At 44.0% G+C, this 16,044-nt stretch overlaps 1 protein-coding gene across 1 annotated transcript in view; it reads right to left on the bottom strand.

The window, feature by feature from the left end:
* Positions 1 to 904: 904 nt before the first annotated feature.
* med4 (mediator complex subunit 4) overlaps positions 905 to 16,044 on the bottom strand; it is a 39,193-nt gene continuing 24,053 nt past the window's right edge. The window contains exons 6-7 of the mRNA XM_038802637.1: positions 3,266 to 3,397; positions 905 to 2,220 (exon numbers count right to left, since the gene is read on the bottom strand). Coding sequence (XP_038658565.1) covers positions 2,048 to 2,220; positions 3,266 to 3,397 — 305 coding nt within the window. The 3' untranslated portion in view covers positions 905 to 2,047. The remainder of the gene's footprint in view (positions 2,221 to 3,265; positions 3,398 to 16,044) is intronic.

The following is a 16,044-nucleotide window of genomic DNA, read 5'->3' as shown; positions in this document are numbered from 1 at the left end:
CCGGAGTATCATGAGGAAAGTCACACCGGCATGCGGAGATTACAAACTACAGTCATCCGAGGTCAGAATCAAACCTGGGTCCCTGGCGCTGTATCATCCCTATCCCCCATTTTGATTCAATTTTTTGCCATGTGACGGTTTGAATCTTGATTTTCATGTTTTTGCTTTTGGACAGAGCTGTTCATTATTCTGGCATTCACACTCTGGTCAAATGCTTTATGTCTTTACCACAACTCTTGTCACTCCTGTTACTTTTTGTTTCATGATGCCTTTGTCACTTAATCTTTCCCACCTTAGTGCTTTTGTACTTCCCCTTTCCATGGCGTAAAGCCCATTGTACTTTTATGTCCTTCAGTTATGGAGAGTCATATACAACTCGAAACATTAACCCTGTTTCTCCCTCCACAGATGCTGCCAGATTTGCTGAGTATTTCAATCATTTTGCACTTGCTGGAAATCTGAAATAAAAACAGTGTTCTGCTTTTATTATCCCTCTGTGAATTTTGCGTTCCTCTAATTCTGGTGTCTTGGGAATCAATTACTTTGTCCAACCACTGACTGCGGTGTCTTCAGCTGTCTAGACGTAAATCTCTATAATTTCCTCCCTAAACCTCTTCCCCTTAAAACATACTTTGATTTTCCTTATGTATGCTCCTTTGGCTTATTACCCAACTGTAAAGCACTTTGAGATGCTTTACGACAAGCTATTGTTAACTTGCATGCCATTGACAATAAACAAGAACTCAGCAAGAATACATTTCATACACAGCATTGCATGTAGTCAGGAAATATAGTTGACATTTATCAATATTGATTTTGCTTAAATGAGATTTGGAACTATGGGGCTATTGTGCATGAAAATATCAGAAAAATGCCCTGCAGAAAATATCCCTTACCAATGATATAAAAGACAATTCTATTTTTATTTACAATATAGAAATCACATTGTTACATGGTAAAATGTACATCTCCAAAACAATGTTTACAACTGTTTTTGTTTGCTTTATTGTAGAAAAATTGTTTTAATTTCACAATAAAATAATCCCTCTAATTGCTTTGACAAAATCAGTCTTTTGGGGACTATCAAGGCTAGAGGTGTGAATTTTGGGAAAGGTCAACCAGGATAAATAAAGATTTTGTGCATCCATTAGCCAGGCATGTATGACACAGCAAGATACAAAGTACAGATTCATCAGTGTGCTTTAACACAACCTCAGAAGAATCATTCTTATTGTAGCAGATGCATATTCTTCTACCTGCTTCAAAATTCACGACAATGACCTTTGTGTTTAAATGTATCAAGTTACAAGTACTTTTATGCTTGTACCCATAGTCATATGGCCATCCAACTAATTTCACTGAGGGTGATTGGAGCATGTCCATGGAGCAGATTTACGTGTCATTAATCTAGGTCTGGGATTCTCGCGCCAATCTGGCACAATGGCAGTTCTAAAATACAATTGCCAGTCCAGTTCACGAATAATGTAATTTTAAATCTCTCCTCTTAAAAGGGTTATGGTTTCCTTACCAGCTTAAATTGTTGTTTTATGAAAATACTTTTAATCCTCAGTTACATGCATAGTTGCAGCTGTTCTGTTTTTACTGCACAGCACTTTCCAGTTGTAAATTACTATTTTTCGCAGTTCCTCTTAATGCAATGCCTTATGCAGTGCGATTAAAATAGTCTGTAGGGAAAATGTTATAGAGTAATGTCATACCATATGCTATATTTGGTACCAAAGTCTATTGAATAAATTAATGCCTGGTTATTTTCTATATAGCATTACCACCATCTTGTACAATAAAGTATAATCAAGCATATTCACATTGGACAGCGAGTTCAACACTGGGAGAAATATGTATTTTTTTAAGCAGAACTTTACCTAACTTACTGCAATGCTCATCAAAATACACTTTCTTGATGTGTCCATACCTGCACAACATCAACAGTATTAGAAGGGAAGGAGTGGAAGAATAGGAGAAACAAGAAGATTTTCCAATGCCAGAAGTCCAAAGATTGAACTGAAAAAAAAATGTTCTCTTGGTTTCAGTCAGAGTCACTACTACTACTTGAAGAATCAGTCGACATAACTTCCACATCATCTTCATTCTCTTTGTTATGTCCAGGAGGCTCCAACATAAAATCATTGCTGTGGTTTGGAGGCAATAGGTTGAGAGACATGTCATTTGACTGCCATGGGTACTGAGGTGCAAGTACATCTGAAATACAGAAAGTTTTCATAAACTACATTTGTATTTTCTCTAAAACTGTAACAATACTAGTTGCTTAAAGATTAATTCAAGATGGCTCTGATACTGATAATTGTATTTGTTACAATTTCAGTTGTCCTTTGACTCTTCCTCCTTGAACAAAGACAATCACAGTCCAAAGGCTAATTTACAGAATAAATTTTTATACTGAACCCCTTCTCCAAAAAAAACTTAGGGTCTCAAAACTCCTGATACGATGCATTTTAGTCTATTCATATACACTTCGCTTTGTAACACTATTTCAAATTCTTTGTATCAAATTATTTTCTCTTCCAAGAATATATGGGCTTAAAATACCACTAAATTATTTCAAAAACTACAACCTCTGCTTCTCGGAATTGAAATAGATTGAATAAGTGTAAAAAATTAAAATATAAATGCAATCCATATACTCTGCACATGCAAAAAAAAAGTTACCTTCTCTATAAATATGGAATAATTTTAAATGTTATATTGTGATTGAAACCCATCTCCATAGGTTAGCGTCAACGCTTCACAGCTCCAGGGTCCCAGGTTCGATTCCCGGCTGGGTCACTGTGTGGAGTCTGCACGTCCTCCCCGTGTGTGCGTGGGTTTCCTCCGGGTGCTCCGGTTTCCTCCCACAGTCCAAAGATGTGCGGGTTAGGTGGATTGGCCATGCTAAATTGCCCGTAGTGTCCTAAAAGTAAGGTTAAGGGGGGGGGGGGGGGGGGGGGGGGGGCGTTGTTGGTTACGGGTATAGGGTGGATACGTGGGTTTGAGTAGGGTGATCATGGCTCGGCACAACATCGAGGGCCGAAGGGCCTGTTCTGTGCTGTACTGTTCTATGTTCTATGAAATATGCCAAAAGATTTTAATCATTGCTTAAAGAGTAAAACAATGTAAAATAACCAGGCATTCTAAAGGCCTGAGTGTCACTTTATAGTCAATACCATCAACTGAGCTTTCTACATTGAGTTATAGTTTATGTTTGTCTTACACAACTATATTTTAGCGAACTGTTAACAGCTTTTACCTGGTAATCTGCCTGCAGCCAGTGCATCGCCTGGTAAATGTCCATTCACCCCATTGGTAGAAAGGTTACTCTGCTGTCCCAAAAGACCACTCCTCATTTCCAGATCTGTTGGGTAAGGTCTCCGTGGATCACCTGAATCAAATGAATAATGTTCAGATCATTCATAATTGTTGCTGGGAAGATAACTTTCTTGTTCCTCTTTCCCATAAAATTCATGTGAATAACAGCTTTCCATGAACAGGAAAATTCATTTAAAATTGGAACACTGCAATTACATAAAACAGCCATTTAAAAATGTCAGAATTGAAAGTGCTTTCCATGGATCCCGACAGTGCAGGAGGCCACTCAGCCCATCGAGTCTGCACCAACCCTCAAAGTGCACCGTACCTAGGCCCACTCCCCATAACCCCATGCATTGATCATGGTCAATCAAAAATAATTTGGTAGTCTAAATTTTTAAAAACATTTAAATAAAAAAAAAGGGAGAGAAAAGAGGAAAAAAGAAAAAAAGATCACGGCCAATCCACATAATCTGCACATCTTTGGACTAGCTACAGCACTTGGAGGAAACGCACACAGATACAAGGAGAACGTCCAAACTCCACACGGAAAGTCACCCAAGGCCAAAATCGAACCTGGGTCCTTGGCGCTGTGAGGCATCAGTGCTAACCATTGTGCCAACCATACAATGTAAATTTGGAGAATCCATTTCCACAGGTTGTTGAGTTGATAAAGGTGGGGAAGTGTTATTATTTAAGATTGACATCAAAATAATTAAAGGAAACGTTGGGAGAATTGTTTATTTTCAAACACGATTTTAAGGAGATGGGCACCATACCAGAAACTGATGAAATCAGAATCCATAATAGCTTTCAAAGGGATAAAAGTGAATAAATATTTGAAAAGCAAATATTTAAAAGGATATCGGGAAATGGCAGCAAAATGGGCCGGTGGTCAATTTCTAGAGACTGGTACAAGTGTATTTTCCTGTACAGAAATACTGATTTCTACCTCGCAGAGGCGGAGCGTCAACTCAGACCATCACTCTCTCTCTTCCCTCCACCCCCCCCCCCCCCCCCCCCCCCCCCAAAGACCATGACCCTACCACTGAACAGCAAGCATTTGTTTTCAGGACTGTCACTGACCTCATCTCCTCTGGAAATCTTTCCTCTACAGCTTCCAACCGTAGTCTCCCAACCTTGCAAAGCCTGCTTCTACCTCCTTCCCAAAATTTACAAATTGAATTGTCCTGGTAGACCCATCATTTCAGTTCATTCCTGCCCCATTGAACTAATTTCTTCCCATTTTTGACTCTATTCTCCCTCACTTTGTCCGGTCTCTTCATTTGTGATTTCTATGATGTCCTACTTCATATAAATAATTCCCAGTTTCCAGGGCAGCACGGTGGCGTAGTGGTTAGCACTTCTGCCACACGGCACCGAAGACCCGGAGTCATAGTCCATGTGGAGTTTGTACATTCTTCCCGTGTCTGCAAGGGTCTCACCCCCACAACCCAAAAAGATGTGCAGGGTAGGTGAATTAGCTACGCTAAATTGCCCCTTTATTGGGAAAAAAAGAATTGAGCACTCCATATTTATTTTGGAAAGAAACAATTTCCAGTTTCTGGACCCTAACTGGCACCTCTTCACTATGGACGTCCAAACCCTCTTCATCTATGTTACCCCCCACCACCACCACCACCACCACCACCAACCACACCCACACACCCCAATCAGGATGCGGACTCTCCGCATCTTCTTTGAACAGTGGCCTGAATTATCTCCATCTACCATCACCCTCCCCCGCCTGGCATCACTTGTTCTTTCACTGAACAATTTCTAATTTAACATGATTCACTTCCTCCAAATAAAAGGTGTGGTTATGGGTATCTGCACGGGCCCCAGTTACACCCGTCTTTTTGTGGGGTATGTGGAACATTCCTTATTCCTGCCCCTGCTACAGCTCTTCCAGTATAACGATGACTGTATCGGGGCCACTTCATGATATCGCTCGGACCTGGAAAAATGTATTGATTTTTTTTTCTAATTTCCATCACTCTCTCACTGACACTCCCTTCCTTGACTTTGCCTCAATTTCTGGAGCTGGACTCGAGAACGGAGGTTCCCCCTTTCCATAAATTTGTGGTTGACTGTGTCCAACCAATTTCCCGCACTTCTGCCCTCGCCCCTTCCTCCCAGATCCATGATAGGATTCGCTGCTAGACTGGGACTGCAGCAGGCAGATTGGTGAGGATGAGGTCAAGTGTGTTTTTCCTTGTTGGTTCCCTCACCACCTGCTGCAGTTCCGAGCCACTCTTGGTGATAGACATTGAAGTCCCCCATCCAGATCATATTCTGCGCCCTTGCCACCCTCACTGCTTCCTCCAAGTGGTGTTCAACATGGAAGAGTACTGATTCATCAGCTGATGGTGGCCAGTACATGGTAATGAGTAGGAGGTTTCCTTGCCTATGTTTAACATGAAGACATGAGACTTCATGGGATTCAGCCAATGTTGAGGACTCCCAGGGCAAATGCCTCCCGACTGTATACCACTGTGCCGCCACCTGAGCTGGATCTGTCCTGCTAGTGAAATAGGACATACCCAAGAATGGTGATAGTGGTGTCTGGGATACTGTCTGTAAGATAGGATTCTGTGCGTATGATTATGTCAGGCTGTTGCTTGACTAGTCTTGTGAGACAGCTCTCCCAACTTTAGCACAAGCGCCCAGATGTGAGTAAGGAGGACTTTGCAGAGTCAGCAGGGCTGGCTTCGTAGTTTCTGGTGCCTGCGTCGTTTCATTCCTTTTTTGTGTTTTCGTAGCAGTTGAATACAACTGTGTGGCTTGCTAGGCTATTTCAGAGGGAATTTAAGAGTCAAACGTAGGCCAGACCAGGTATTGATGGCAGATTCCCTTCCCTAACGAACATCATTGAACCAAATGATTTTTTACGACAATGGTTTAATGGTCATCGTTAGACTTTTAATTCCAGATATTTTATTGAGTTTAAATTCCACCACCTGTCATAGTTGGATTTGAACCTGGGTCCCCAAATCATTATCCTGGGTCTCTGGATTACTAGTCCACCGGCAATACCACTCCATCACTGCTTCCCCCTCGTAGGAATATATTTAAGACTGGTCTCTCAGAGAACTGAGGAAAGTGGAATCGAAGCCCAAGATCAGTATCAAGGGAAACTCTTTGATGACTTCCAGTGGCGTAATGTAAGGGAAATACAGGCACAAGGAGGCTCTTGTTAAAGTACTGCACATTTTGCCTCTTTTCTCTCAATTTCAGAGGGTACTGTCTTCTGAAATCCCACATAAATAATGGGATAAGGAACCTATATGATTAAAATGACTAGAAAAGCCAGAGGAAACAAGGTAGACAGCAGAAGTTCGTCAACGGAATTGGAGGTCCCTCACAGTTTGTCGGCAGATAAAATGGTGGAGGTAGCCTCTGGGGCTCCAGCCACTCCACTAATGGCTAAAGTAGTTCTGAGTACGATGGCGGGTTGTGTCAGAGGACCTCCGGAAATCAATGAAGGCGGCCTTGGTCCCCATCCAAATAGCTCTGGAGAAGACTAATGAAACCATGAATCCCCATGATAAAAGATATGGAAGTTGCCCTTTCGAGACACAGTGATCAGATTGCCTCGCCATAAGCGTAGATATCTTCGGTGGCCGAAGCGAGTAAATCATTGAAGGCCAAGGGAAATGCTCTAGAGAATTGGTCCTGAAGGCAAAACATTCGAATAGTGCCAGAGGGGATGGAAAGCACAATGCCCAGAGTACTTTGCAGAGATATTTGATAAATGGTGGTTGTTAGGGTTGAATTTTTATAGTTTGGACTTAAATGTAGGGTTAGTTTCATGTGGGATCTGTTCTGTTTGTTCTGAAAATATATAGCTCTCCGTCAGAGCACAAATTAGTTATGAGTTATAGTATTGTTATTCGTAACCATTCTTTAAAAAATTCTAGTTGGGAGCCTCCCTGCTAACCTAAGGGTTAGCTAACAGGAGTGGATTTTGCAGGGTTGGCTGCAACCATTAGATAATGAGATTAGAGTTCTTGTTTGTTTAGGTTTGCTAAAAGTATATTTTTGTTGTTTGTGTTTGCCTTGCCTCTATTTCTATGTGTATTTGTGTGTGGTGTATTCAAGGGCAATGGAGAGGGGGATGGGTCGGGGTAGTTAGCTGAGATGTCTGTAGGCGTTTCTTTGTATAGTCTTGTGATTTGATTCGGTGGCCATCTTGGCTGGGCCTGGTTGCTATATCTTTTGCGTATCATTTGGTTAATCTCTCTTGGTTGAAATGACTGACTCCAGATTGAGTGGGGATGGGAGATCCCCAATTCATTTGGTTACCTGGAACATCAGGAGGTTGAATGGCCCAGTGAAAAGGTTGAGTATATTTGCTCACCGTAAGATGTTTAAACACTGATGTGGTGTTCTTGGAAGAGATTCATTCACGGGTCAGAGACCAGACAAGGCTGTGGAAAGGATGGGTAGGACAAGTCTTTCATTTGAATTTCATTAACAATCTGCTCCCTGACTTAGATTCGCATCAGCTTATTTTGGATGGGGACTTAAACTATGTTATGAACGAGTCTGGATTGGTCCAAGTCCAAATCTCTGACTCCATGAGGGTGGCTCCATGAGGTGTTTTTTGTGGAGAAGATGGATGGGGGGTGGGGGTAGATCCTTGGCCCTTTTTTGCTTTGTTGATTTTGCACTGGAGTCAGGTCCCTCCCAGCATCCACCATGGAAGATGGACAGGACATTATTAGTGAGCAGTACATTTTGTGAATGCATGTTCATTGGGGACTACAAAAAAATTAATTAAAGTGAGTAAATGTCACTTTCCATGCTGTTGGAAGCCCTTAAGATGTCCCTCGGGGGGAGATTATCTCCTATAAAAGGTACAGTTGCTGAAGACAGCGAGGGCGGAGCGACAGAGGCTGGTAGACTCCATTCTGGAGGTGGACCACAATTACTCACTTGCCCCTACCCCAGAGTTGTTGGCAAGTAGGAAAAAACTGGAAACCCAATTCTAGCTATTATCAACAGACAGAGCAGTGGGCCAGCTGCAATGCTCGAAGCGCAGATTTTATAATGTAAGGATCCTCCTGTTAATCCCCATCTGTCCACTATTTTTTTTTCCTTTCAATTTTTGTTATTCTGCTATTTCAATTTTTGTACATGGACAAAAATGTGCCTATGCCTTTAAGATGGACTTCACCTTTAATTTAAAAGAAACAGGGCGCTTCAGCAGGATGTGCTATTTGGCACTTGATGGACTTGGTTGGCAGCCTTAGCTGATAGTCAATTCTGATTGACGATGGCTGTTCTGGGATGCTTCTTCCTCTGTGGGACTGTGTTTTGCTTTCGGTTTCATTTTGAACAGAAGCTGGAGGGTCACAGTTCTGATTTCTCTCTCTCACCTCATGGATTCTTTCTAAAGGTCCAGAGTATTTATTTATTTATTTTTAAAATTTAGAGTACCCAATTCATTTTTTCCAATTAAGCGGCAATTTAATGTGGCCAATCTACCCAGCCTGCACATCTATGAGTTGTGGGGGCGAAGCCCACGCAAACACCTGGAGAATGTGCAAACTCCACACGGACAGTGACCCAGAACCGGGATCGAACCTGGAACCTCGGCGCCGTGAGGCAGCAGGGTTAATCCACTGCGCCACCGTGCTGGCCGAGGAGCTCCAGAGTCCTTTCTCTCTGCACAGCCAGTTTGAGCTTCAAGGAAAGTCCAGTCCAGCAGGATCAGTTGTTTAAAAACCCTTTTTGAAATATTGTGTGAGGGACTCTGCTCTTATCTCAGAAAGTCTGTTGGACATTCTGGTGGAGTTGGACACAAATAAGAATTACACAGGCCTGAGGATGATCTATTGAATGATGGTCCAGGTTGATAAAAGTTAAAGTGACTCCCCAGAGAGAATCCTACATCCTGGAAGTTCTGACTGAATATTCCTGCCAGAACCTAATTAGTAATCCAGCCACTGATTTCAATCACTTTACGTCCAGAAAGGACAGCCGACTGCTGCAACACCTTCAACATCCGGAGCAAGGACACTCATCTTCCATTTCATATTTTAATTCCTATTATCTTTACATCTTTCCCTTCCTCTGTTTGTGTCTTGTATGTGTTTGGGTAGAGGGGGAGTAGTAGATTAGCTGACAGTTATTCTATTATAAGTATTGCTTGTGTTATCTCTATTTTTATTATAAATATACAGTTGATGTGTTTCACTTACAGATCAGGTGCCTGTAAGTCATTGGAGCAAATTCACTTGTGTTTACATCTGTATCTGTACCTTTTGTTGTTATAAAACCATAAATGCCTTAATAAAATGTTTGTTAAAAAAAAATTCACTTGTGTTGGGACTCCCGGGTCTATGGGACTGGAATCGACCATGCACTAGCCCAGGGTAGTAACATAAATCGGGGGCTTGTCCCTGATCATGGAATGTTAGATGTGAATGTGTGTTTCGGCGTAAATTAAAAGAGACACCAGGTTTGTAGTGATATAATAGGATGGCTCTGGAAGCTGCTAAGCATTTTCTTCAGGTGGAAGACTTAACTCTGGTTTATTTGGAGGGGCTCCATGAGGACCCACTATTCAAATTGACAGGGAAATTAAAACTGGCTACACTAGTTAAAACTAAGAAGATGAAGGTACTTCAAGCAATTGCTAATATTTTAAACTTGATGGAGGTGCGAGGAACACAGGGGAGCCAACAAGATAGTTTAGCATCAGGGGCGTCTACTCGTGGGGAAATTAAGCCAGAATGTGCGGTTGCAGTTAAAGCATGAAAGGGAATTAAAATAAATAGTAATAGAGATGCAGCAAAAACAGAGAGAAATAGAAATGTAGCTAAAACAAAAAGGAATGGAGATGGAAATGACGAAAAAGGACCACGAAAATGAGATAAAACAAAGAAAAATAAGAGAGAGAGAGAGAGAGAGAGAGAGACAAGAAAAGGAGAGGAGACTTCCAGCATAGGGTATTGGAAGTAAGTGGGAAGCTGCCAGAATGTGGAGGGGAGCTTAATCCCAGAACAGAAGTCGGTGGGATTAATTTATACAGGTTCTTCTAAAATTCAAAGAGAAGCAAGTAGAAAATTCTTAGTTGATGGGGAGGGGTACAAAAGATTTATGCTGCGTTGTCAGAGCACAAGTCTGAGGACTATGAGACGGTAAAAATGACGATTCTGGATGCATATGAATTAGTTCCCGAAGCAGATAGGCAAAGATTTTGGAATTTAAGGAGACAGTGAGGACAGATTTATGCAGAATCTGAAAGGGTTAAGCAGAATACTTTTAGTAGATGGGTGCGAGCATTGGGAGTTGAAACTACCTATGAGGCTCTGAAAGAAGTTATTCTCTCAGAGGAATTTAAGAATTCCCTAACTTCTATAATAAGAACGCATGGTGAAGACCAGAGGGTGCAAACTGCTAGGCAAACAACAATTATGACATGATTATGAGCTAATCTGTAAATTTAGTTTGTTTCAGTACTCCCATAATTTTGAAAATGATAAGAAGTGGGAGAGTGAAAGGAAGGCAGGTCATTTAAGGTAGAGAATGGATAGCTAGGAATGATCCAAGATTTCCTCCTCAGACCGGGAAGGAAGTACTCGGGTGGAGTTGAGACTTGGAAGTCTCGGTGTCACCACTGTAACAAGGTGGGACATGTCCATTTAGCATGTTGGAAGTTGTAAGGAAAGCCCATGGGACTTGAGAGTTCATAGGGAGGATTCTGAAAAGGGAATGGAAGTGGAGAATACAATGGTGCAGACTGTAGCGATAACTGGACTTGGAAGACCGGAGATAAACACTGCTGTGGGAGGTGTGAAGAATGAGGTATATGAGAGATATGCGAGATTTGATGCTAAGGGGAAGGTCACCCCATTTTCCTCAACTGATGTAGCCAAACCCATAACACTTTTTTAAAAATTTAGAGTACTCAATTATATTTTTTCCCCAATTAAGGGGAAATTTAGCATGGCCAATCCACCTAACCAGCACATCTTTTAAGTTGCGGGAGTGAAACCCACGCCGACATGGGGAGAATGTGCAAACTCCACACGGAGAGTGACCCAGGGCCAGGATTCGAACCCGGGTCCTCAGCGCTATAGTCCCAGTGCTAACCACTGCGCTGATGTGCTGCCCCTCCATAACACTTTTAAGGGGCACAAACTCTCATATTGGAGAAGGATTTGGTTTTCCCTCCAGAGAGCTCAATGGGATAGGTGGAAGTTGTATCCTAGTTCCATTATATAAAATGCAATTGGAGTATGATTTAGTGTCAGATCCATTAGTTGTTGGACAGGTGAAGGAATTCCCAGTGGAAGGAGTACAGTTATTTTTGGGGAATGATTTAGCTGGAGTGAAGATTGCAGCTTTGTCCATGATTACAGAAAGATCGAAGGAAACAACTAAAGTTAGCACATGAGATATAATGGTAGGGCATACAGGAGTTAGGAAAACTCATTGGTCCATAGATGACTTAGAGAAAGAGATGTTGACAACTGTTGGTCACATGTCAAATGACAGTGGGAATGAACCAGATCCTGAGCATTTTCAGACTGAAGGTGACCATAAGGATGAAGAGTCAGGTGAGGGTCTTTACTTTGATTTTGGGTCTGATTATGAGGTAATGGTAAACAGTTGCTACAAGAGTGTTGGAAAGGAGGAGGAATCAGACGAGAGTTTTGATTTTGATTCTGACTATGAAGTGATGATAAATTGAAAAGACTCATTCTTAATTGATTGTGAACAATTGGCAAGAAATTCTTCCAAAGCTAGTGAAGCAGACAGCAACACAAAAAAAGTGAATTGGGCCTTTCTAAAAACAACGCGTTGCCGCTTCTTGAGGTAAACCCATTGCTATTTCTTTCAGGTGAAATAATTTTCCACAGCAGGCTTGATTTGAAGGAAAGTACCCTGATACTACGGCATCAGTTAGTCAGGATGAGGACCGTAAGGACTGTGAAGTGATACCAAGCAAGCGGCTGGTTAACCCACATCCTTTTGAAGGTCTACAGCACCTCTTTGAGGAAAAAGCAGATAGCAAGGGAGGTGAAGTAATTGGCAATCAAACCCTTTCGAGAGTTATAGGGAAGGTGAATGGAGAACGCTGTTGTGGTTCTGCAACCACATATGTGAGCAACACAGAGCCAATAATGTACCATACTCTAATTCTGAAAGTAAAAAAGCAAAGTTGAAATCCGGAAATCATAAATTATGTCAGTCCGTATTACTAATTAGGGATTCAGGTGGTGACTATGAAACTCCGATGAGGTAAGAGTAGTCACACAAGGAATAGGGCCTTTCAAGTCAACCAACCCTGAGGGGACTGACTCCTCAGTTGTATTTGTTGCTGAAGGTGGCCATGTGAAAGACAAGGGAAGATGTAAAACGGGAAGAGTGAAAAAGAGTGCATTGGTTAAAAATGAACCCAATACTTTTCTCAGCATTAACACTGTTTAGCTGTAGGAGATCCTCGAACCTTGGTTCAATGTTCATTAGACAGTCAGGAAAGACTGGCAGTATTACATGAGACACCGAAAGGGACAGATATAGTACAGGTATTTAAAGAGCATAGACGGAGTTGTAGGGAAACACCAGGGGGGCACTCTGTTAATATTTCATGGTGTAGACCTCCGCAGCTTGAACCACGTCTCGACTAAAACCACAAACACTGGCTCAGTTAAGAGACTGAGGAACAATGCATGTCGGACATGTTGCAGAAACGAGCAAAACCGCTGTGGTCCACAGAACACCAAGGAGAGTTTGGGAGACCAAGGACCATGTTTTTTTTTTAAACAAACAATTTTGAGATTTTTTTGGCATTGTAAACAGTTACAGATAACAAAAATGTGCAACCATCAACGTAAAACCAATACTTCAATCAAACCATACTGCACATGCCCGCTCCTGTCCCATAGACACTACCCGCCTATTTATCCCTCCTACTCTATTTTAATCTCCCCCCTCTTCTCCCCCCCTCCCTCCCCGTTGACGTTCGCTCTCCCGCGAAGAAGTCGATGAATGGTTGCCACCTTCGGGCAAACCCCAGTACAGATCCCCTCAAGGCGAACTTAATTTAATTTTTTTCCATACCCAGAAAAATTTACTTGTCCGAAAGCCATAGTTTGGTCTTCGGGGGTTTTGAGTCCCTCCATGCCAGCAGTATTTGCTGCCGGGCTATTACGAAATTAAATGAAAATCGCTTATTATCACGAGTAGGCTTCAATGAAGTTACTGTGAAAAGCCCCTAGTCGCCACATTCCGGCACCTGTCCGGGGAGGCTGGTACGGGAAACGAACTGTGCTGCTGGCCTGCTTGGTCTGCTTTAAAAGCCAGCGATTTAGCTCAGTGAGCTAAACCAGCCCCTGAAGCCCCTTAGGGAAGCAAAGGCCAGAACATTGGCCTCTTTCTCCCCCTGTATTCCCGGGTCTTCCGAAACCCCGAAAATTGCCACCCCTCGACTCATCACCACTCTTGTTTTCAACACCTGGGACATGATCCCCGCAAATCCCTCCCAGTACCCCCTAAGCTTAGGACATGCCCAAAACATGTGAACGTGGTTCGCTGGTCCTCCCGCGCACCTAGCGCACTTGTCCTCTACCCCAAAGAATTTGCTCATCCGAGCTACTGTCATGTGGGCCCGGTGAACAACCTTAAATTGAATCAGGCCGAGCCTGGCACATGTTGCGGTTGAGTTTACCCTACTCACGGCTTCTGCCCACAGCCTGTCCTCCATCTCCCCGCCAAGCTCCTCCTCCCATTTGAGTTTCAGTTCCTCCGTCTGGGACTCTTCCCCCCTTCATGAGCACCTTGTAAATATCCAAGACTACCCTCTCCTCCTTCTCCTCTAGAGACTATTCTGTCCTGGATCCCTGTTGGCGGGAGGCATGGGAAGGATGGGACCTGTCTGCAGACAAAGTCCCGCATCTGTAAGTACCTAAAGTAATTTCCCCTTCCCAGCCCAAATTGCTCCTCCAAGCCCCTCAAACTTGCAAAGCTCCCCTCCAGGAACATATCGCCCACCTTCCTCACCCCCGCCCGCCGCCATGTTCGAAACCCTCCATCCATGTTCCCAGGGGCGAATCGATGGTTCTCACATATTGGAGCCCAGACAGAAGCACCCACCTCCTCTACGTGATTCCTCCACTGGCCCCATATCCACAGGGCCACCCCACTGCCGGGCTGGTGGAGTACCTGGCCGGCGACAGCGGTAGGGGAGCCGTGACCAGGGCTGCCAAACTGGTGCCCCTGCACGAAGCCGTCTCCACCCGCTCCCAGATAGACCCCGTACCCACCATCCACTTCCTTATCATGGCTACGTTAGCCGCCCAGTAGTAGTTGATCAGACTCGGAAATGCCAGCCCCCCCTTGCTGCGGCTCCTTTCAAGCATCGCCGTCTTCACCTGCAGGGATTTTCCCGCCCAGACAAAGCTCATGATGATTTTGCCAGTCCTTTTGAAGAAGGACCGTGGGATAAAGATCGGGAGGCACTGGAAGATGAACAGGAATCTAGGGAGGATTGTCATCTTTACAGTCTGTACCTTCCCCGCCAGTGACAGCGGGAGTGCATCCCATCTCCGAAACTCCCTCTTCATTTGTTCCACTACCCTGGTCAAATTTAACTTGCAACCTGCCCCAGTCTCGTGCCACCTGTATCCCCAAGTACCGGAAACTTTCCTCAACCAGCCTAAATGGCAGCTCCTTCAGTCTATCCTCCTGGCCCCTTGCCTGCACCATAAACATCTCACTCTTGGCCATATTTAATTTGTACCCTGAAAACCGGCTGAACTTCCTCAATGTTTCCAGTATATTTTCCATCCCGGCCAGTGGGTCTGACACGTACAGGAGCAGGTCGTCCGCATAGAGAGAGACCCTATGTTCCCACCCCCCCCCCCCCCCCAGTCATTCCCTTCCACCCCTTCGCAACTCACAACGCAATCGCCAACGGCTCTATGGCCAGCGCGAACAGCAACGGGGAGAGTGGGCATCCCTGTCTGGTCCCGCGATGTAGTCTGAAATAATCTGGCATTACCCTGTTCGTCCTAACGCTAGCTTTTGGGGCCTGGTACAGTAGTCTGACCCAATTAACCAGTCCCTCCCCGAACCCAAACCGTCCAAGCACCTCCCACAAATAGCCCCACTCCACCCAGTCGAAGGCCTTCTCAGCGTCCATCGCCACCACTACCTCCACCTCCTTGCCAGTCGGGGGCATCATGATCACATTAAGCAATCTTCTCAAGTTAGCTGTCAGCTGCCTGCCTTTCACAAACCCTGTCTGATCGTCCCCAATCACCTCCGGTACGCAGCCCTCAATTCTAATCGCCAGGAGCTTGGCATCCACATTGATCAGGGAGATTGGCCTGTATGACCCAGTGAGATGGTGGCTTGCGACATCGGCGGCGGCAGGGTCCCTCTGTCCCTCGTCTCATTAAAAACCCTAGTCAAGACCGGTCCCACTATCTCCGAGAACTTCTTGTAAAACTCTACTGGGTATCCATCCGGCCCCGGGGCTTTCCCCGACTGCATGGCCTTTAGGCCCCCCAGTACCTCCTCCGCTCTAATCAAGGCCCCCAACCCGTCCACTAATCCCCCGCCTACTTTTGGGAAGATTAGTCCGTCCAGGAACCTTTTAATCTCCTCCGGCTCTTCCAGGGGTTCTGAAGTATACAGCTTACTATAGAAGTCCCGGAATACCTTATTCAGTCCTGCCAGGTCCTCCACTCTGCTCCCCTCCCA

This window comes from Scyliorhinus canicula, chromosome 7 (genome assembly GCF_902713615.1).
Source record: "Scyliorhinus canicula chromosome 7, sScyCan1.1, whole genome shotgun sequence".
Taxonomy (NCBI): Eukaryota; Metazoa; Chordata; class Chondrichthyes; order Carcharhiniformes; family Scyliorhinidae; genus Scyliorhinus; species Scyliorhinus canicula.
The sequence above is the reverse complement of the archived record's forward strand: the minus strand, read 5'-3'. Positions and strand labels throughout refer to the sequence as shown.